Below are 22,011 nucleotides of genomic sequence, written 5' to 3'. Positions count from 1 at the left end.
ACACCTAATCAAAGGGCCCCCTCAAAATTATCACGCAATATTTTCAGGCTCTCTCAGGTCTTGGCTTTTTAAATGGAAAACAAAGAAAGTGGCTCAGACCGAGCCGTACACTATGCCAGCCAATCAAGACGTTGCTTCAGAAGCACGGAAGGGAGGGGTGTAATTTGATTGGCTGTTGAGCTCAATTACCAGCAACCTTTTGCCAGAATTGAGGACTGTACCTTTTATCTGAGTTGAAGACACAACAATACTATGATGAGTAGATATGATTAATTAGTAAACAATTTATTTTGTATAAACAATTATTTCTAACCTGCGACAAGGACAACATCAAGGCTAAATGTATAGGAAACCACGGCACAACTATAACATAAAGAAGGCTATATGACTAATTAACGGGTGTATACTGCGTTATGTATTTTACTAGATGTTACGTTGGTCAGTGAGCGAGCAAGTTTCGAACCTGAGTTCTCACTGTTCACTGCCAACCCCTTACAGCCAGCGTCATTGCCAGTTGAGCTAAAGGCAAATTGCCCCCAGCCTGTTGGCAACAACGCTAGTTAAGCAGGTGTCAGGGAGTGACGTAACCGCTGCAACCGCTCCGCTGCCTGCTACCCGCTACTTAAGGCTTTACGCAGGGCTCACACGAGCCACTCACTTCAGCTCTGCCACAACTATACAACACAAATTAAATGCTAGGTCCTCACAGATAACACACGCACACACATTTTACAGTAGCCTAAGCTATTCCATGAGCACTACAGACGTGGACAAATTTGTTGGTACCCTTCCACAAAAAAAGAAGAACCCACAATTTTCTCTGAAATAACTTGAAACAGACAAAAGTAATTGTCATAAAGCATTGTTTATTCCATATTTAATAAAAATCAGACTTTGCTTTTGATTTTTATTCAACAGAATATTTTAAATAATAAAACAAATGAAAATGGCATGGACAAAAATGATGGGACCCTTAACCTAATATTTTGTTGCACAACCTTAAGAGGCAATCACTGCAAACAAGCGATTTCTGTAGCTCTCAATGAGACTTCTGCACCTGTCAACAGGTATTTTGGCCCACTCTTCCTTAGCAAACTGCTTCAGCTGTCTCAGGTTTGAAGGGTGCCTTCTCCAGACTGCATGTTTCAGCTCTTTCCATAGATGTTCAATAGGATTCAGATCAGGGCTCACAGAAGGCCACTTCAGAATAGTCCAATGTTTTGTTCTTAGCCATTCTTGTGTGCTTTTAGCTGTGTGTTTTGGGTCATTATCCTGTTGGAGGACCCATGACCTGCGACTGAGACAGAGCTTTCTGACACTGGGCAGTACGTTTTGCTCCAGAATGCCTTGATAGTCTTGAGATTTCATTGTGCCCTGCAAAGACTCAAGGCACCCCGTGACAGACGCAGCAAAGCAACCCCAAAACATAACCGAGCCTCCTCCATGTTTCACAGTAGGTATGGTGTTCTTTTCTTTGAAAGCTTCGTTTTTTCGTCTGAACATAGAGCTGCTGTGACTTACCAAAAAGCTCCAATTTTGTCTCATCTGTCCAAAGGACATTCTCCCAGAAGCATTGTGGCTTGTCAATATGCATTTTAGCAAATTCCAGTCTGGCTTTTTTATGTTTTTCTTTCAACAGTGGAGTCCTCCTGGGTCTTCTTCCATTGAGCCCACTGTTGCTCAAAAAACGACGGATGGTGTGATCAGACATTGATGTACCTTGACCTTGGAGTTCAGCTTGTATCTCTTTGGAAGTTTTACTTGGATCTTTGTCTACCATTCGCACTGTCCTTCTGTTCAATCTGGGGTCCATTTTCCTCTTGCGACTGCGTCCAGGGAGGTTGGCTACAGTCCCATGGACCTTAACCTTCTTAATAATATTTGCAACTGTAGTCACAGGAACATCAAGCTGCTTGGAGATGGCCTTATAGCCTTTACCTTTAACATGCTTGTCTATTATTTTCTTTCTGATCTCCTCAGACAACTCTCTCCTTTGCTTTCTCTGGTCCATGTTCAGTGGTGGTGCACACAATGATACCAAACAGCAGAGTGACTACTTCTCTCCATTTAAATAGGCCGAATGACTGATTACAAGATTGAAGACGTGTGATACTAATTAAAGAAAATAGTTAGTTTGAAGTATCACTATAATCCAATTATTTATAATCTTTTCTAGGGGTACCAACAAATCTGTCCAGGCCATTTTAGAATATCTTTGTAGAATAAGCAATAATTTGTCTCTTTTCACACTTTCTTTGCTTTACTCTATGACATACCAAAGGCATGCAGGTATACATGAGACAATTGCTTTTAATTTAATCACTTTTCAGGAGGAATGAAGCATTGTTGCAATGAGCTGTAAGGGTACCAACAAATTTGTCCACGTCTGTACTTACTAACTAACTTAACTGTTAATAACCAGATGAGAGAAATAGTGCAATAATTTCAGATACTATCAGTACAAAAAAGAAAGGTAAATAGGCCAGAAAGTGCAGAACACATTGCTCTTTCATTAATTTCATACAACTTTGTTATATCAATTTGACTCAATCGAAATAAGCAATATGGATTCAAGGTGTTAGGTTACTTGTCTGTCCATCAAGCTAGCTAGATAACTAGATTTTAGATGCCCCAATGCTAACTAGCTACTGGATATCCAGTCGGATATTGCCCTAGCCCAGCTAACTATACATGATGTGATTAATAAACTGAAATGAAGCAAAGTTATATTTTCACACGGGCTAATCATGAGGCTGTGGGACAAAATAAAGATGCGCTTATCAATAACCCAGGCAGTTTCGTATAATTAGTCAAATGCACATCTAACTGGCAGATATATGATATTAGTTACCTGGGGGGAGGGAGATATCTGTCCCCGCCTCTCCTGTTTGAACAGACACTGGTGTTTCTGCTGTTTTGAGGCTAAAATACTGTGCCAGTCTGGGTATTTTATCTTTCAGCTCCTCTTTTCTTTTAGGTTTTTTGGCGTTTAACTTCCGTTTTGTATATCAACTGTCGCTTTTTTTGGACATTTTATTTGACGTTTAAATGGGAATACAGCTGGCTATACCGAATGTTTGAAATTAGGCACAAAAGGTGCAACAGCTACACGTCATCACTGAATTTGAAAAGAAGGAATTGTATCGGACCATAAATAAAAACAACCAGACAATTTGTCTAATCATCTCGTCTCTTTATATCCTACACATGAACAACGAACGAGCTGCAAATTTATAGGCTACTGAACCGATGTAGGGTTACCTCCACTGTCAACCAGGGCCCTGCCAGCCATGTGAAGATATGTTTCTGTGGTAATGGAATGTACTCTCTTTTCACACATTGAATCGTATTAGGTGGGTGGCAGGGGGTGTGATGCATGTTCCTGTTTTTTTTTTTTTTTTTTCAGCAAATCATGAAGGACCGCTGGATAAATGCGGGCTGTGAGGAGGAGGAGCTCAAGCCTTTTGTTGAACCAGAACTGGACATTTCGGACCAGAAGAGAATAGGTACGCAAGACACGCGCGGCCAGAATTAACCAATGCCACTACCACCATCTGGAACTCCTGGAAATAAGCCACTCCTACAGCAATGCAAAAAAAGCCACACTCACCACAATACCAATAAAGCCATGTCCACTGCAATACAAATAAGCCACGCCTTCCACAGCACGAATATGCCACACCCTCTGTCGTACAAATAAATATGACATGAGTAGGTTTAAGTGTGGCTGAGACTGATGAAATTACCACAATGCAACACGTGTTAGAAATCAAAGTGAAGTGTGCAGATGTTTTGTAACACATAAAAAGAGTCAAGTAAGGTTGAATATGGCAGTATTTTCATTTCTGCTACAGTCCTTCTAAAACAGATGTATGAACATGGAATGAGAAGACCAGCCATCAGTAAACTGCACTCCATAGGAAAATGAATGGCAAAAGTAGGCGGAGGTCTCTGAATCTCATTCGGGACAAAATGACAGTGGAGGGACAAATGCAGTGTCATCGCATCAAAATGTGGCATCCTGGCGAAGGGACACAAGTAGCCTGTGTGTTTTTGGGAGGTACCCTCACGTGGTGCAGGAGCTATGTGTCTGGTTGAGTGAGTCTACAGGCACCTGCTTGTCCTTTGTACTCAGCTGACTGATGGAGATTCAATGCTGAGGGTTACTGCCACTGTTCTTTCCACTACAGCTCCAGGCCAGTTCCCACAGTGCAATACTAGTGTACCAAAAACACCATTGATTGGTTGAGAACAGCTGCCCTTGACTTCAGAAAGCCAATAATGTGCAGTACAAACATATGATCCAAGCACAACAGGGGGAATTTTCCAAATTTACTTAAATTTATGTTCAAAAGTGGACCAAGTGCTTCTTGTTATCTTTCATAACAAAGCCTTCCCAATTACAATTGAAGAGCATACATGTATTGAATTGTGAATACTGACTGTACTTGGTAGGCGCCTGAGATGCAGTATGATGATGTAGTTAACTATTGAAAACATTAGTGATGAAGTGGTATATTATCACTTTCAGCAGCTCACTGCTGCTCACTGATATTCACCAGCATATGGCCAAAATCAGATCCAGCCCCCTGCACAATTATCTGCCAAATCCAAAGTACAGTTGTAATGGTTGACTGTAGGTCCTCTTTTTTGTTTTCACACGTTTGTCATCTATCATTATGTGGTTGGTAGTAGTTTTAGACAGGGGAGGGGAGGAGAGCAGAGCAGGGGTAAACACCTGTAGCCAGACTGCTACAGCTGTGATGTTGGGTTCACATCCGCCTCACTCAGCCAAGTGTGCTCCAAGAGCCAGGATGCCCAAAACAAAAAGGTGCTGGAGTTCATCTGACCTTCAATGCATTCTGTGAGGGCAGTGTCAGTCCCAAGTCAAGTTGTAAAGATCTGCAGCGGAGCCTCGTGTGCAGTTGTACCGCAATGTGAGGCACAGGATCAGATGTGGCAGTGACTGACCTTTGGGGATGTGTTTCGCTTTCTCCTGCAGATATCATGGTGGGACTGGGATACTCTCGAGAGGAGATCCATGAGTCGCTGGCACGGATGAAGTATGACGAGATCACCGCCACCTACCTGCTGCTGGGCAGGAAGTCCTCTGAGGTGAGGCTGGCCGGACAAGGGTCATGCTGAGGCTGGGCTTTATGATGGGCAACAAGGAAGCTAAATGGGACCGGGACTATAACTGGGCTGGGAGTAAAGGGGAGTATAATGATCTACTGTAATGGGGCCGGGGGTTAAGGGGAATATAAGGATCTACTGTAATGGGACTGGGAGTATAGGGATCCACTATAACAGGGCAGGGAGTATGAGAATCTACTGTAGCAGGGCTGGGAGCAATAGGATCTACTATAACACGGCTGGGAGTATGAGGATCTACTGAGGTTAGAGACAGTGAGGGAGTAAAGATGCTGGAAGGATCAAGCCTACATCCTCATGTTGTCAACTGGGCGCATGAAAACCTAAGCCCTATGGGTTGGGTCCATGGCTGCAGTGAGGGTTGCTTGGTAATGGGCTGTGCGTGTGCTGTCTCCGTCCATCAGCTGGAGGCCAGCGACACAAGCTCTAGCAGTAACCTGTCGCTGACCAAGGCCAGACCCAGCAGCGAGCTAAACAATGGCCAGTCACCCTATCACCTCAAGGTCCAGAGGAGCACCTCCACCAGCCAGAAGCAGCGACGCTACAGCGACCAGGGTGAGAGCGTGGACAGGACTCTGGGTGGGGGCAGGTTTAGGTGCAGGGGCCAGGACAGGGCAGCACTGGTACACAGCCCAGGGCAGCAGCCTCTCACCCTCCACAGTGAACTGCAGAGAAAATATGGCAGCGTTCAGACATTACATGACATTGCATTTGCTTGGCAGAGCCTTTTGCATAGCTTACCATTCTTGCATTTCCCATTTGTACATGTAGCTATTTACTGAGGTAATTTGGGTTAAATATCTTGACAAAGGGTATAACAGCGATGGCCCAACAGAGAATCAGACTAATAACCTTTCGCTTACCATTACCATTACCTTACCACAAGGGTTACATGGGAAAACACTGTGAGCTGTTCATTAGAAGAGCTGAAGTGTTCAGAGCAAAGAGCAGACTCTAATTGGGCCCTCTCTCTCTCTCTCTCTCTCTCTCTCTCTCTCTCTCTCTCCCTCTCTCCCCCTCCCTTTCTCCCTATATCTCTCCACCCCCCTGTCCGTTCCTCCCCTCTTTCTCCCTCCCTCTCCACCCCTTCCAGCTGGCCCATCCATTCCCTCCGGGACGGCACATCCAAAGCGGAGCCAGACCAGCGCAGCCGACAGCGACCTGAAGGAGGAGGGCGGGGCCCAGCCGCGCAAATCCAGCACGTCAGGGGGGCGGGGCGTGGCCCCCACCAGCCCGCTACTAGGCACTGCCAGCAACCCCAACAAGGCTGACATTCCCGACCGCAAGAAGGGCTCCTCCACTTTAGGCGTGAGTGCGCGCCATCACATGACTCATGACAACATCGCGGTACGGAGGGTCACATTCCAGGTCGGACTGGAGAAACCTGACATGAACACACATTATGCGTATGTGTAGCTTTGGCACAAGGGCAGTCCCAGCAGACTGTATGGCTTAATGAAAAGGTGTTTTCTTACTATTACAGAGGACAAGGTTGCAAGGTTTTCTTGTTTTCCTGCACTGTAAACCTCCCAGGTCTGCACGCAGTGTCCCTGATGCATGGCTTGGCCATGGAGGCCCACATCCTAAGGAATCTTTGATAAAAGCATCAGAACTACAGTTTCCTTCAGTTAATTACATGATGTCATGTGTATACAGAACCTTCCAACAGAATCACAGTACAAAAAAAGAAATGTTTTGCAGTGAAAAACATTTGCAGTGCTGTACAACATTGCACTAAGCAGTCATATTTTGCACATTACAAAACTTTAATTGCATAATTGGCCAAATCATTTTCCAAGTCTGACAAAAGTAATATTTTGGCAGGTGCTACTAAACAACAAAAGGTTACATGTGTGCCATTGTGTTTAGAGAAATTACAAATGCAGATGTGCATTGCTGATTAAATAGCTGGTCTGATTAAGCAAAGAGAATTGGTTGTGGTGGGAACCAGAATCCCCACAGCTTCCATGAAGTGTGCGTACCAGAGCAACACTTGTTTCCTGGCTGAGCTGGGTCGCTGCGGTGCTGCGTAGCCTTTCTTCTCCCATTGGGGGCTTTGTGACAGAGGGCGGATGGTGGGTAAGGGGGGATGGAAGTTGAAGGACATCTGGAGACAGGCTGAAAACAAGCCATGAGGAGTAGATGTGACGTTCTGCAACACATTGAAGTTTAGCCATAAAGTGCTCTTCCACAGACCCAGGGATGAATTTCTGTGGAGAGCCTGTGCTGTGTGATAGCATATCCTGGCTGTTTCTTCCCTTATTCTCTGCTGTCGCCTCTGTCTGACCCAGCGTTCTTGTCTTTGTGGCCATAGAGTAACTCTGTGACCGGAGGGATGACCAGGAGAAACACATATGTCTGTAGCGAGAGGAACACAAGCGACCGCCACTCGGTCATTCAGAACGGGAAGGAGAACAGGTGAGGATTGGACTGCTCAGCACTGACCGTTTCCCAGGCCTGTAACCTCAGACTCCACCCCCAACAGCTGGACTTTGCCCCACCCCCCAGACAGCTGGACTCTGCCACCAGACAGCCTGGTCCCACCCCCAGATGACCAGACCCTTCCCCCACACAGTCAGAATCCTCCGACCCTTCCCCCATCCAGCAGTCAAAACCCTTTAAGACACGCCCACCCCTCACCAAGCAACAGGTGACACATTTTAAGTTGCCTTCAAGTTGGGGAAGTCGGGGCTGCATCTTATTTACATGTTTGTTTACAATTGTTTTTGGTTGTTTACGGTTACCAAAATTTCTCCTTGTTCCAGTTTCTGTTACATTTCCCTAACTACTTGTGGAAATTGTACATCAATGTACAGATTCAATTTTTTAGATGACTGATGACTGAGTGTGTTTTCATGAGCGTACATTTGTCTAGATTTGTACTGATCAACTCATTGCCTGGATCCAGAAGAGGAGGCACTTCGATATCCCAGCAGTGGATTTTGGCAGTTCTAGTGACATCCCATGACTGGGAACGTTCTTTTATATTAATTGTATTTTTGTTTAGATCTCTACTCTTTTAGAAAGACATTTTTAATTGATTACATCATACATTGATTACTAGTAAGTCAGTACCTGGGAATGCTAATGAAACTGTTTGAATTGATTTGAAACTTGAACTGATTTCAAAAACCCTAACACACACGCATATTATACTTTAAGTAAATGGTCATTAATGCAGGCTCTCTTGGACTGTAGAGCCTAAGGAAAGTGAAACTAGAAAGCTTAGGTTGAAATTGGCATTTGATGTCAGGGAGACTGCCTGAGGTTTGCAGCAGGCCCGATTCAAGCATCCTCTCAATCTGAACAGCTCCCATCAGCCTGCCATTTCTGTGACTATAGCTGACTCACACCCTCTCAGCAGCTCGGCACTTTCCAAGGGAGGATTTCTTTTTTTAACCCTCCACTTTGCTGCTGTTCTTCAAAGGCATTATTGTTCGGTCAGGGGCTACGCAGAACGATGTGTACCCTGTTTCTCTCTCTCTCAGCTGCCCCTCTGTCCTTTTTTTCTTCGCCTTTCTTCTGCCATCTCGTTTTTTGTTTTGTTTTTTTCTTCTGCTCTGTTGACTGACCGCCCGCCCCTGCCTGGGCCACACCCCGTCCCACCCCCTCCCCCCTCCTCATTTCACAGCCTGACAGAAATGTCTGCTTGCGCGACTAGCCCCTCCGCGTATGCGCCCAAGCTAGTCGCTTCCTCCGCCTCAGTCCGGCTCCGGCACCAGAAGGCCACGTCGCCGACGGCGTCCGGCCACCTGAGCCGCACCACGCTGCCGCCCGCTGACAGCGGAGCAGACGTCTACAGGCCCAAGTAAGGTGCAAGGGGCCCAGCGTCTGTCTCTCTAACCCCCAGTTTCTCCGCCTTCCCACTCCACCCTCCTCTGCTCATGTAACCTGTCTGCTGACCTGTGACCCCCGACCTCCTGACATTGTGCTCCCGCGTCTGCGCTCCTGCGTCTGCGCTCCTCACCTCTGATTGTCCACAGCCCAGCCCTTATTCTGTGGGGCCCGCCTCCTCTCTGTTCTAGCGGCAGTGCTTGCAGCTTCTCACCAATCAGGGCTCAGCTACCCCGGGCAGTGTGTGTTTAACAAGGGAAGGAAACCCCCTGTCCTGGTTTCCCCACTAACACCCCCCACTGTCATCACTCTGACTAATGGTCGTGATAGCTCAACTTAATCTGTGTTAACTTTATATATCATACTCATGATGTCACACTGACACCATGATGTCATGCCTATGGCAGTAAAATGCTCTAAATAGGTGGCAACTATTATGTAATATAACTGTTCAGGTTTTTGTGTTCTACATGTGTGTTCACAGACATGCTCCATGATATCTGCAACAGGTTAACTCATAAGGTTTCATCACTATTTTGAACTTTGAGGGGGAAAACCATTGTAAACATGTACATGTAAAGAGCTGCAAAAACATATACAGTATGTTCAGCCTCAAACACATTTAGCTTGATATTGCATTACGTTGTACACTACTGTAGATTCTAAGGTCTGTGGAGTCACACCGCAAGGAACGGTCTCCCTGAATGCACAGCATTATACAGCTTGGGTACAGCAGCTAAGGGTGTACTCACACTAGGCCCGGTTGCTTTGTACCGTGCCTGAGCATGATTGTCCCCCCTCCCCACTCCCCTGCTGGCCTGCGCTCACATTGCGCTTAACATTCCGGGCCCGAGCACGCTTACGTCATCAGAATGCAACTTTTTGTGTTGAAGAAAAGCGCTCTCGCACAGCACAATGGAGTTCATGATTGTACTTACTTTGTGGCTTATTTGGAGTGACACATGGCCCTCTCACATGCCTTATAGATTTATCAATTATGCAACGCAGCAATTTTCATTTAATCGTGCTGCACATACAAGAAGAGGCGGAGGCAGCTGATGTTTCAGTCATTATGCTAAGGGACAGACCAATAGTTTGTGTCAGATTACAGTAGCCTAATCACAATAATGTTAGCTAATGTTAACCAGTTAGGGCTTCTACTTCATGTGCGCTACTGTCATCATTGCAACAACAGGCATCTTCTATTACTGCTTGGATAGTACACTTTTCAGTTCATTCAAGAATATTTGGGTTAATAACGGGTCTGGTTCTCTTCTTATTGATGACCGTGAATTGTAGTCCGCAAGTAAAGCTCCAAATTCCTCTCTCGACGTCAGCTTCCTCCGTAAAAATCTTCTTGTACGTGCAGCACGATTAACTGAAAATCGCTGCGTTGCATAATCGATGCTAACTGGCTGGGGAGCTAACGTTAGCTATCTAGCGATAGATTTGACAAACATAGCTAGTTAGCTAATAGGCTACCTATCTGAACGATTGTTGAAGACTAGCTACTTAAACAGGTTGGCTGCTTCATTTGTGATACTCTTACTAAGCCCCTGACAACAGCAGTGCTTACATCGCCACGTAAAGTATGGTTCGTTTTATTTCGCTTCCTAGTAATCAAGCTAATGTGGGGATCCACAGAGTTATTTTTAGGTATAGATCTACAGAACTAACCAATCGAATTTTGGAGGTAGCCAGCTTGTTATATTTAAGGAAGTCAGTTGGCTAATCACATGATGGTTTAAAGGAATTATTATGACCGGGCCTGTAACTAACAGATATCCAGCTAACTGTTGCTATAACGGATATATTTGTTACATGGGACAGTTGAATCATTGACGTCTTGTTTGAGTTCTGTGCTCGGGCACAGTGAGCGATAACACTGATGCGTACCGTGCCCGAGTCCAACTGAGCCCACCTCTTTAAGCGGGCCTAGGCATGGTTTCAGCGTACCGTGTCCAGGCACGGTATGGAGCAATCGCGCTAGTCAAATGAATCAGACTTTGGGGGTCAAACGTGCTCAGGCACGGTGCGGATTGCCTAGTGTGAGTACACCCTAAATGTGGCCCACATTACCCAGGAGCAAACAGAGCCAGAGAGGTCTATTGATTGATATTCCATCCCAGTAAGGGAGCAGAAACCAGGTGAAAGGTACCATATATCCGTACTGAAGTGTGTCACTAAACCTGCCACAGAGGGGACACGCAGTGTGACATCTGACTCTTCCACACTGAAAATTCAAAAGTGGCTGGTAGGATCTCACCAACCTTAACCTGGCCCCTGTGTTCCAGGTCTGTAATCTGAGATGTGGACAGTAGGGACAGCAGTGTTTCTGCTGGAAACAGAGTCTATTTTATTGCCCCTCTGTTGTAAGCCTTGGGTTGTTGTGTGGGTTTTCCTCTCTGACCCATGTCTCCTGCGCCCCCCCACCCCCAGCAGCACGGCGGTGCCAGTGGGCCAGCGCAACCCGGTGGCATCCACCCACAGCATCAGCAGCGCCACGCCACCAGACCGGCTGCGCTTTCCGCGCGGTACGGCCAGCCGCAGCACCTTCCACGGTGGCCAGCTGCGCGAGCGCCGCACCGCCACCTACAACGGCCCGCCCGCCTCACCCACCCTCTCCCATGATGCCACACCCCTCTCCCAGTCCCGGAGCCGCGGCTCCACAAACCTCTTCACCAAGCTCACCTCCAAGCTCACGCGCAGGTAGGTCTGTGCCCCCCAGCCCCTGTGCGCTCTGCCGTAAGGTTTCCGTGGTGATGATCGTGGGCCCGAATCATGGTCACCGGCTTTAGGCCTCCTCAGGTCAAGTCTTTTCACCCAGTGTGGGGTTGCAAATTGGTTGTTTTAGAGGCCGAGGGAGGTCTCTGGAGGGTGTCCAAAGCTGGGTCTCCTTGCTGTATACCAAAAGTCTATGTCTTTTGTTGTGTAATTGAAATTCATGTTCCTCCTCTGAAAAGTGTAAATGAAGGCATAGTGTTTTAATGTAGAAGGTATTCATAGCTCAGCCTTTTAACAGACACTAGTTGGTGCAGAATTGGTATGTCCAACCAGACACTTTCCCTGGTTTTCATTTTATGATACTGTACTTCTCCCCCAGCCTACTGAATAAACTCCATTATGCTCCTGCTAATGTGATAACTAGCAATAACATTTCAACCAACCCCATTTGGTCTTTTGGGTGTTTCATATATATGTATGGCAGTATCATTGTGACTGTTGGCATTAATCAGCACACTGAAGACTGCAGGTAGACCTCTTCCACCATTCATACCTGCAGACTGTTGTACCATTTGTAGGGATTGGTGTGAAACTGAGACCGACTGACCTGCTGTGCTTCAACTCTCTGTGTTCAAATGCATGTCACAGTCCCGCAAATGGGCTGTGTTTGCAAGCAGTCACTGATTTGACCCATCAGTCCCACAGTGCTGATATTTTATTTGGGTGTGCCAAATTATGCATGCTCCATGCAGCTCACAGACTCTGTGAAGAAGACAACACTGCAGACATTGTGTCTTTTATAGCTAAATCACATGAGATCCCAGGTAACTGTAATTATACTCCAGTCTCAGTCCTTGCCCTCAAATGCTGTATTTGCAGTGCCTTTCTACAGCAGGAGATAAAGATAAAGATGTCCCCTTATTCAGCAATATATAAGTCTGCATGTCTGACTGCCTCCAGAGAACCAAATGCAGAGACTGAGCATGTACATGAGGGCTACAGATAGCAGAATAGGTAGCACTACAGCGAATTGCTACAGGTAGCACTATAGGTAGCACTACATGGAGGGGCTACAGGTAGCAGAATAGGTAGAACTACATGGAAGGCTACAGGTAGGGAAATGGGTAGTACTACACAGAGGGACTGCAGGTAAGGAAATGGATAGTACTACATGGAGGGGCTACAGAAGAGATGGAACTACAGGGAATGGTATAGATCGGTACAGAAAGCACTACAGCAGTGCTACAGGAAGTGATATACAGGCACAGTCACACCAAAGCTTGACTGCACCCTGAGTGGACAGGCCTTGAGCAATCAGTAATAACCCTACAGCTGCTATAGGTTAATAGATTCTGTTTGTTAAAATCTTCACCATGTTGTCTTTGGCCTCCTGATTCTTTTTACCCATGCAAAGTAGCCTACCTATCTACATGTTTTTTCTCCAAATAGCATACCTATCTGCATGTTGTTTTCACCTTTTTTTTGATAAGACATTTGTTATTTTATTTTTGTGTTTTGTAGAAACATGTCATTCAGGTTTACCAAAAGGTAGGACCTTCAATTGGCTTCTTTTTGTAATTAACCCAAATGAAGAGAAAAAGAATTTAAAAAGAGAGCGTAGCTTTTTAACATGAAAGGAAAGCCAAACTAAATGCTTGAGACTCACCCAGAGCGGCAGCCTGATTGGACTGCGATTGAGCATGCCTGTGGCAGCCTCCTTCCCCTCAGATAAACGCCAGGACCAATCAACAGCCAGGAAGCAGCTCTCTACTAATATCCTGTGCATGACTTTCTACAGGGGTCAGGTCTGTGAACAATTACTGACACTGCTTGTTGATTCTATGTGTAAAATAGTGTTCAATTTAGTGCACAAACATCAGGTAAGTATCTTCTGTTCAGTGTGAGTATATTTAATCATGCACTGAAATGTTGACTTCCAAGTGCAGGAAGTGTTGCAGTTGCACCTTTTTAACTATCATTATAACAACCATTATAACAACCGTTTTTCTAATTGCTATGCAAATGATGGTCCTTAAGACACTGGGCAGCACAGGGAAAGTAAGATTGTAACTGTTCAGTGTGTCTCTCTGTATGGTTGAATGAGATTTTGGTTCTACCCAGTTGTAGACTCTAGGTGTCTGCAGGTGCATCCCTTGCATCCCTTGATGCTATGCATAGCCATTCCAACTTTTCCAATAGACTATGGGAGCAGTGGCTTTAGAAGTACTGTAAGGTCCCATCCTTGGGGCCTTGTTATTTTTTAATGAACCATCACTGTGTCAGTTTTTCTGGACTGTGACATGTTATGTCAGGATATATTGAATGTCAAGGATGGTTGTGCCACTCCTCCTGTTCCTAGTCTGGGAGCAGTGCCATGGAAACATCAGAAATGTGTGTGTGTGTGTGTTGTGCTGTCACCTGTGTGACCAGGTAACAAACTCTTGGTTGTGTAATTCAGGCCTCCTTACTGGGCCCTAAATTTGGCTGCCGAAAGATGTGTCGATTGAAAAGGGGGTCACGTCGCAGGACAGCGCTCAGGTATCGAGACCCCGCCTCTCTGAGCCACCCCATCCCCTCCGTGCCCCAGTGGTCCTTCACAGACTGTTCCCCCTATCCTGTGGCTCGTGTCCCCCCAGATTCTCCCAGCCCCACCTCCCTACCTTTAAGTCCTGGGGGGAGCACTCAGTACCTCTGTCCTCTCTCTATAATGCAAGTCCTGATCTGGTCCATGGAGCAGAACTGGCGTAGAGTCCACAGTGTTTGGGTGATTTCAGTGTCTTTTCATCCATCTCTCCTTCACAACCAGTTTCTCAAAGTGTGCTAAAAGGATGACATGGGACTGGACCAATGTATTTGCAATCCCCCCTCAATAAATGAGTGAAACCCCTGCCTGGAGGTTAAATGAGAAATGGCCCCATCGTGTCAGTATTGGAAATGGCAGTCTGTGCATTGGACGATCTCTGTCTGATGTATCATTTCCTGGTGGAGCCGTGTGGTGGGGCTGTCAGTGTGCTGAGCCCAAACGGCAGGTAGCGCCACCCTACTGAAAGACACAGCTCACTTTCCAAGACATGCTCCACTGGAGCACTCCAGATGAGTAGGAAACTACCTTTCTTACTCACTCTAAAAGCACTCTTATGAGGGCTTCTAACCCTTAAAAAAGCTGCTGGAATTCCAGAGTTAGTTTACTCACTGTGTCACAGAGTCTGATGGTAGCGTCTCCCCTGTGACCTGGAGGCTGAGCTGAGGCAGGGTGATGGTAAGCTGTCTCAGGAAGCAACGAGACCTGAAAGTCTCCACTCTGGTGCTCGTGGCGCTGCCTGGCCACACCATGCAGGAAGGCCATCGCAGTCCAGGCTGCGCTGTGTGCATTTTGTCATGTCACTCACTGCCCCCCATCCTCCGTCCTCTCCGTTCATTTCTTTTTCATGTCATCATCGCTTACACCATTCCTTGGACAACTCTACTCTCTCCCTGGGGGAAAGCACCAGAACGGATCATCTGGGAATTGAAGGGTTCAATATCCAGTCTGGGAATCCAGATCTCTGTAGCTCACTCCCCAGAAATTACACCTCCTTGCCACCACATCCCAGAAATAATAAATGATAAATATAATAAGTAACTTCAATTTTTTTGATCAAAAATGTTTGATTTCTCAAACAAGGTGCAGTGGCCTCCAGCTTACGCTGCATGAAAGATGGCCACAGGGTGGAGCCATGCAGAGCAAAACCCTCACTTATGATTCAGCCCTGAGATTCAAGGATCGTCTTGCCTCTGTCTGAAGACCTAGGCTCAAGAGTGATGGTGCTTTTTTGAATTATGTTACCCGCTTAGGGGGGCAAATATGCCTCACCTTGTTCCCTTTGCGGGAGCCACAGTGATGGTGACAAATCCTGATGAGTCTGTGCTGTGTAATTCCCTGCTGTTCCTCTTCTCAGGGTCAGTAATGACCCCACCAAAAGGCAGTCTGGCAAATCAGGGCCTGCCAAACCCTTTGTCCCCCGGACCAAAAACTGTTACTGTTAAGTCCTCAGTGCCTCGCTCTCTACTTCCACTCTGCAGTTTTTTTCTCTTTGTGATCGTGTCTCTTGCATCGATTTATTTTCCTGTTCTGCTCTAATTAATTTGTTTTCCCCTGTGTTGCATCAATGAAAAACAGCACTTTCTTTAAGAATCCATCTTCTTTTGCAGATTCACCAGCAGAAGATATAGAAAGTTATAGAAAATTGGAGTTGGAGAACTAGAGTAAGGGACTATGTGAACCACGTTCTTGTGACAGCAGCTGCTGAGTCTGTGCTAGGGCTTTGTGCTCCCCTGGTCCTTCTGCCAATAGAATGACCCCCCCAGACACAGCTCACACACAGACACACGGCACTGACGCTGAGGTGCAGCACTCCACTGCCCACACCAATGCTTCAAACCCTGCCCCCACAGCCAAAGGCCACCTCCCTCCCCACCATCCCATTGCCCCAACAGTAACCCCCTTTCCCATATCTGGGGAACCAAATTTCCTCCACAGAGTCCCATATCAGAGTCGGTATGTTCAGCAGGATATCAGGTACCTTAGAGAGGGGCACCTGACCTGTTACAGCCATGGTGAGTATGTGGAGTTTCCTGTGAGTGGAGCACAGAAGGGATGCCCCCACCTTCCCTCTGCAGAGCTAAGATTATCAGAAGCTAATATTCAGGGGTAGCTGGGGTTGAGAGGCCTTGTCGAGGTCAAACGGAAGCACTAAGCATGCTTTGGTCCCTGTCTCAATTGTGCCTGAATGAGGAGGAGGCTGTACATACATGTGTGTCTCAGGAAGGCTCCATGAAAGACACATACTTTCCAAACTGCAGCTCCTCCCATGGCCTGAGTCCCAACGGCACCACCACTGTGTGCTGTAGGGATTCTAAGAGCTGGTGCAGACTCAAAGGCACATCCAGCCTTTCCCTTTTGCCCAGGTATCAGGCTCATTTCAGGCCACACAAACCTCAGTCTGCAAGTCCCTCAGAAACTCTTGAGTTTCAGTGGTGCTCCCAGGCCACCCTTGGAGGGAAAAATGTATATAATTTTAATCCCCAAATATCAATATGGGTCCCCTTGTCCAGTGAATATAATGTAGCCTTTGTCACCAGTATGGGTGTTCAGCTCCTCACCAGGCTAACCGGATTAACCTCTCCCATGCCCTTTCCTGAGGGTTTGCACCCATCACCCTTTGTCACCACTGCCCCTCCACCCCACTCTCTCAGCCTCCAACCACTCCCTCCCACCACCCTACAGAGTCCCTCCCACCCTTCCATTCACCACAGTCTGCATGACCTCCACACAGTACTGTTGTAAAGCGTTCTGTCAGCATGTACCTGATGGTCTGATATATCTGTCTGTGCACATAAGCGTGCGTTTGCGTGTCTGTATGTATTTGTGCACATCGTTATATACACGTCCCCCAGTACCCACAAGCTCAGACCACTGCCAACCACTCACCATACACAAACACTCCCAGCATCCCACAAAAGAGCGCCCCCTTCCCTGTGTCGTCCCTGCGTGCGCTCCCATTGTCTGTCCTGTTCCTCTTCAGTTAAAGAAGCAAGAAAGAGCGACTGCCAGCAAGACTGCCCCACTGCCGCCAATTTGAGTCTGCATGTCAAAATCAAAGCCAGGAGGAGGACAGCGGGACATGCACAGTTCGGTCCCAGTCGAGGGAAAGGCCTTTCATTCCCAACACTCACAAACCCCTCATTTCCCAGTCTGCTGCATTTGAACTGCATGTCCAGTATATGGACAGGTTGGGAATTGCCCTCCCTTTACACCACATCTGTCACGGACACACATGGAGCTGCAGAGAAGACATAGACACTGGCTTATGACTTTCTTGGTTTTCTAACTCTGTTGACTGTCTTCTCCCTCTTTCTCTCTCCTTTGACCACTTCCTAACTGACAAGTTGTTTTTTTTTCCTCCTGCCTTCAGTGGAATTTAAGCTCTCTCTCTTTATCTTTGACATCCTCTTCCTCCCTTCCTCCTTGCCTCCCCTCCCCTTCCCCTCCCCCCCATTAGAGTCCCAGCAGAGTTTGAGAGGAACGGGCGATTTGAGGGCTCAAGGTGAGATGGTCATTGTTGAATTGAGCGTGTCGTCACCCCTCTCTTGACCACCACTTCTCTTCACCCCCTCATCCGATGCAGTTCACCCTGTCACTGTTCTCTGCTGTGCTGGGCATATTCCTCAGGAAAGCTGAGGGATTTTGGAGCTTAGCTGGTGGAGAATTGTTTCGTCTTGTCCATTGCAGAGGCCCTCAGTCCCCTGGTGGAAAACTGGGCTGTTGGTTATTCCATGCTTACTCCCATATCTGTTTGGGCAGCCTTTGTACGTAACATAGAGCCTTATGAGGTCCAGGAGATCTTTCAAACTGTTTCATGGCATACATTTTAACCTTACTAGCCTCAGGGAGAAGGAAAACTGCTTCACAGAAGCCAGTGGGTGGTGTGATCATACATGCCACTGGTAGTACCTGCACATCTTAATGATGGCTGCTAACAAAAATCACTTAATAATAGTCCAGTAAGGTAGTGTGCGACTGAACATCTCCCTGTGTTTCATTTTTGAAGAAGGGAAGTGGGCAGAGTCTGTTTTTCACTTCGACTGGCCAGGCTTCTGCCCACATTCATATTTTCATGCCTGGAGGTGTCACGATAGGCCTGCCGTTGGCCCCACTCAGATGTCCTGTTTATTAGACCACTGCAAACTGCATCAAAGGCACATCTCCATTCCGCTGGTCTGGTTGTCAGCAGAGGGCAGCAGTGAGTGAGTCATGACAGGACTGCGCTGACACCTAGTGGCATAGTCTGATAACAGCATTACCTGAAATGCATAATTTCCCTGCTCTAGTCCTGGGAGCATGCTAATTGATGCTGGTTTACATTTAGCTGAGCTCTGTGTATTTTATGTAATTTTTATTAGAGTACTAATCTAGGTTTGACAGCTCTATAGTTAGTAATGAGAATGAAAAAGGTATAAGAGGTGATTTAATGCTAAATCAGTGGTAAAGTTATTACACGTTTTTATATCTGCCCCTTTAACACATTTAAGGCACCACTGTAGGCCCCATTTAATAACTAATCGATCATTCTCTATAAAGTTGAATATCTGACTGCCTTATATAAGGGGCTCATGAAGTAACTTTTAAACGCATGTCACAAATGTATCACAAAAGTACATTTAACCTTCTGTCATACAGCTTCCATTCTTCTGTTTACCATTTTGTTTTGTTGAGTCAGCAGTGTGAGTTGGGTTTGGTTTTACTGAGTCATTGTTATGAGTTGAGTTTGGATGGACTGAGCCACTTGAGCTTGGTATGGTTGAGCTGTTGATCTGAGCTGAATTTGGTTTGGTTGAGTCATTGGTATGAGTTGGATTTGGTTTGACTGAGTCATTGGAGTGAGTCAAGTTTGATTTGACTGAGTCATTGGAATGAGTTGCCTGCCATTGTCCTTGCATGCAGAAGCCCATGCTGCCGGGTTGTGTCTGTGTTTGTTGCATGTGTGCCCAGAGTGAACCGCATGCTCTGCTCACCCACACACTCGTGTGAATGCACTCGCTCCACAGCATGGATCTGTCAATGAAGTACGATCTCCCTCAGTTTCCCCTTCCCCTCGGAGGGGAACAATGACATAAACTTAGCTTGAACACGATGTAACACCAGTCATTTCACCTCATTGCCTGCTTTGTTTTAAGCTGTGGATGTAGTCGGTCTCTCAAACATGTGAAAACACAAACTGACGAAGATTGACATACACAAAAAACAAGCATGTTCACACACACAGGGTAGTATATAACAAAACCACACACATTGATGTAGATATACACAGAATATTTCTCTCTCTCTCTCTCACACGCACACACACACATTGTAAAGCTTGTACATGCACAAATTTGTCAAAAATGATACGGAGGCAGAAGAACGAACAAGCTCACACAAGTAAACACACACACATACACACCGCCCTTGCCTGACTCCGCATCTCCCACCCCCCACCACAGTCGCAACGTCGCTGGGGATCAGAAAGAGGAGAGCAAGGACTCAAAGCCCCGCTCGCTGCGCTTCACCTGGAGCATGCGGACCACCAGCTCCATGGAGCCCAGCGACATGATGCGTGAGATCCGCAAGGTCCTGGATGCCAACAACTGCGACTATGAGCAGCGCGAGCGCTTCCTGCTCCTCTGTGTCCACGGTGACGGCCGTGCCGAGAGCCTTGTCCAGTGGGAGATGGAGGTATGCAAGCTGCCCCGCCTCTCACTCAACGGCGTGCGCTTCAAGCGGATATCGGGGACCTCCATCGCCTTCAAGAACATCGCCTCCAAAATCGCCAACGAGTTAAAGCTGTAACACAAAGAAGAAAAATACAAAAAAAAGGAACGCAAAAAAAGCAAAAACGTTCACAATATGTTACTAAGCTGTACATTCTCTAAAGTAGCAGTTACGGAAATGTGTTTTTTTTTTCTTCAAACACTCAGTGCATTGGAAATAATGTATAGAATAATGCTTTAGGCAATAATTTCCTGCATCTTTGAAATGGTATTATTATTATTGTTATTGTTATTATTGATATGGCAGGAGTTCTTAAGCTGCTGTGGAAGAGACCATGAACTTTGGATTGTAACTGCACTACAGCATCAAATAGCTTTTGTCCCTCCTCTCCCCAGCAATCTACAATACCCCCCTCCCCCAAATAGGGTTTAAAACCCACTTACCTAGAGAGGAGAGCTACTGATGGCTGGGCTGAGATGATCTCAGATCAGTAGAAGGGAGTCACCTCGCCTCTCTGTCCAGGCTGTGGGGATTGCACCTCTCCGCAGGCTATCCAGAATCCTCTTGGTAATACCGGGAGGAAGGGCCACCAGCCCAAGAAACTACTGGATAGATATGACAATTTATTGCACAACATTTAGATGAAATTATTGTATTAATATTTTGGGGTGGGGTCTTAATGTATTTGTATTCATGTTACCCAGGTATTGAGTGGGCTGTGACTGTCAGTGAGACAGAGCCGTTATGCATAAATACAGCTCCCAGCACACAGAAACTAACAGCGGCCAAAGGAGGAGGGCCCACACGCCCTCCCTGCGCTCTGTTTGGCTATGCAGAGAAAGGTGTGTGCAGTGCCTCATGGGTAGTTGAAGTGGAGGTCAGGGAGACCCTCTGTCTCAGGCCGGTATGAATAGTTAGCTGATTTCCTCTTTAATATTGTACCTTCTCTGCTGTAAATGTGTTGCCATCTTTGATCTGGTCTGGCCCTCTCTGAGACCGTGGGTGGAGTCAGATCTGATTGGCCGTTCTGGGGCAAAGCTCATGTAGGAATTGCCATTTACAGATTTCAGTGTTCCCCCTCCAGCCCGGAGAAGAGCAAGCACTGATTTTTTTGGAATGTAAATACTGTAACTTAGTTTTGCAAGATCTGCATATTGTTATGCTTCTTCCTTTTCTTTTATAAGTCCTGCATTGAGCCAGGAATTATGAAAATAATGTAACTCCTCACCAGGTAAAGGTTACCAGTGTCTCCAATAAAACATCCAACAGTCTGCAAGCCTCCGTGTCTCTCTTTGCGGATGCACAGCCCCATCTCTGAGCATTAATTGAATGTATAATAATTGAAAGCCCATCGCTGTCTGTTAGAGCAGCTGACCACATCTACAGACATTACAGATGATTTGAACTTGTAGTAGACTGATGAACTCCAAAATGACAGTTAGAGGAATGGAATTGATTAAATTTTGGGCGATGTCATTTCAACTTTTGTGCCTCTGAAATGTTACTGAACAAACTTGTTGGTTAAGAATGAGGCTTCATTCCCAAAACAGATAGCCTTTGTTGTGTTATACATCAGGCCACCAGGAGCCACCACTGAGCTGCATTTTCTGTAGAAAGTCCCCTTTTATCCTTGTCTGCAACATGCATGCAAACATTTTAGCTGCGTAAATGGAGAGCTGTGCGTGCATATTTTGGATGTTACAGGGGGCAGGGCCTCTTTCTGCCTTCCTGATGAGAAACATGTGACACGCTCAGAAGAATCATTGTGGCCTTGGATTTTAAACATTGCAAGTCACATGCAGTAAAGATGTCCCTCTCCCGGCCTCTAAATCTGCATTTCGTGAAGCATTTCTTTCCCAGCAGTCGGACATCCATTTATCAACCCAGTGCAACACAGGGCTGGTCTTTAAGTGAGACACCTCTGAAAAGTACAACCAGCTAAAGAAAGTTTCAAAGTGATGACTTGACATTATTCTCTTTGTAAATTAAAAAAACTGCTATTTAGTGCTAGT

At 46.3% G+C, this 22,011-nt stretch overlaps 1 protein-coding gene across 10 annotated transcripts in view; it reads left to right on the top strand.

Annotated features, from left to right (window-relative positions):
* Positions 1–21,262, top strand: part of LOC118792438 (MAP/microtubule affinity-regulating kinase 3-like) — a 50,974-nt gene extending 29,712 nt beyond the window's left edge. The window contains exons 10-18 of one of the 10 annotated variants that reach the window (XM_036550283.1): positions 3,407–3,506; positions 5,003–5,115; positions 5,556–5,706; positions 6,245–6,459; positions 7,466–7,569; positions 8,783–8,959; positions 11,428–11,694; positions 17,751–17,795; positions 19,732–21,262. In XM_036550283.1, the coding sequence (XP_036406176.1) occupies positions 3,407–3,506; positions 5,003–5,115; positions 5,556–5,706; positions 6,245–6,459; positions 7,466–7,569; positions 8,783–8,959; positions 11,428–11,694; positions 17,751–17,795; positions 19,732–20,077 (1,518 nt within the window). In that variant the 3' untranslated portion in view covers positions 20,078–21,262. Of the gene's footprint in view, positions 1–3,406; positions 3,507–5,002; positions 5,116–5,555; positions 5,707–6,244; positions 6,460–7,465; positions 7,570–8,782; positions 8,960–11,424; positions 11,695–13,230; positions 13,258–15,900; positions 17,654–17,750; positions 17,796–19,731 lie in introns of those variants that run through there. The other 9 variants (XM_036550282.1, XM_036550284.1, XM_036550291.1 and 6 more) reach the window with 9 other exon arrangements.
* The last annotated feature ends 749 nt before the right edge of the window (positions 21,263–22,011 follow it).

Source organism: Megalops cyprinoides, chromosome 17 (assembly GCF_013368585.1).
Source record: "Megalops cyprinoides isolate fMegCyp1 chromosome 17, fMegCyp1.pri, whole genome shotgun sequence".
NCBI lineage: Eukaryota > Metazoa > Chordata > Actinopteri > Elopiformes > Megalopidae > Megalops > Megalops cyprinoides.
This window is presented reverse-complemented; position numbering and strand designations above follow the sequence as displayed.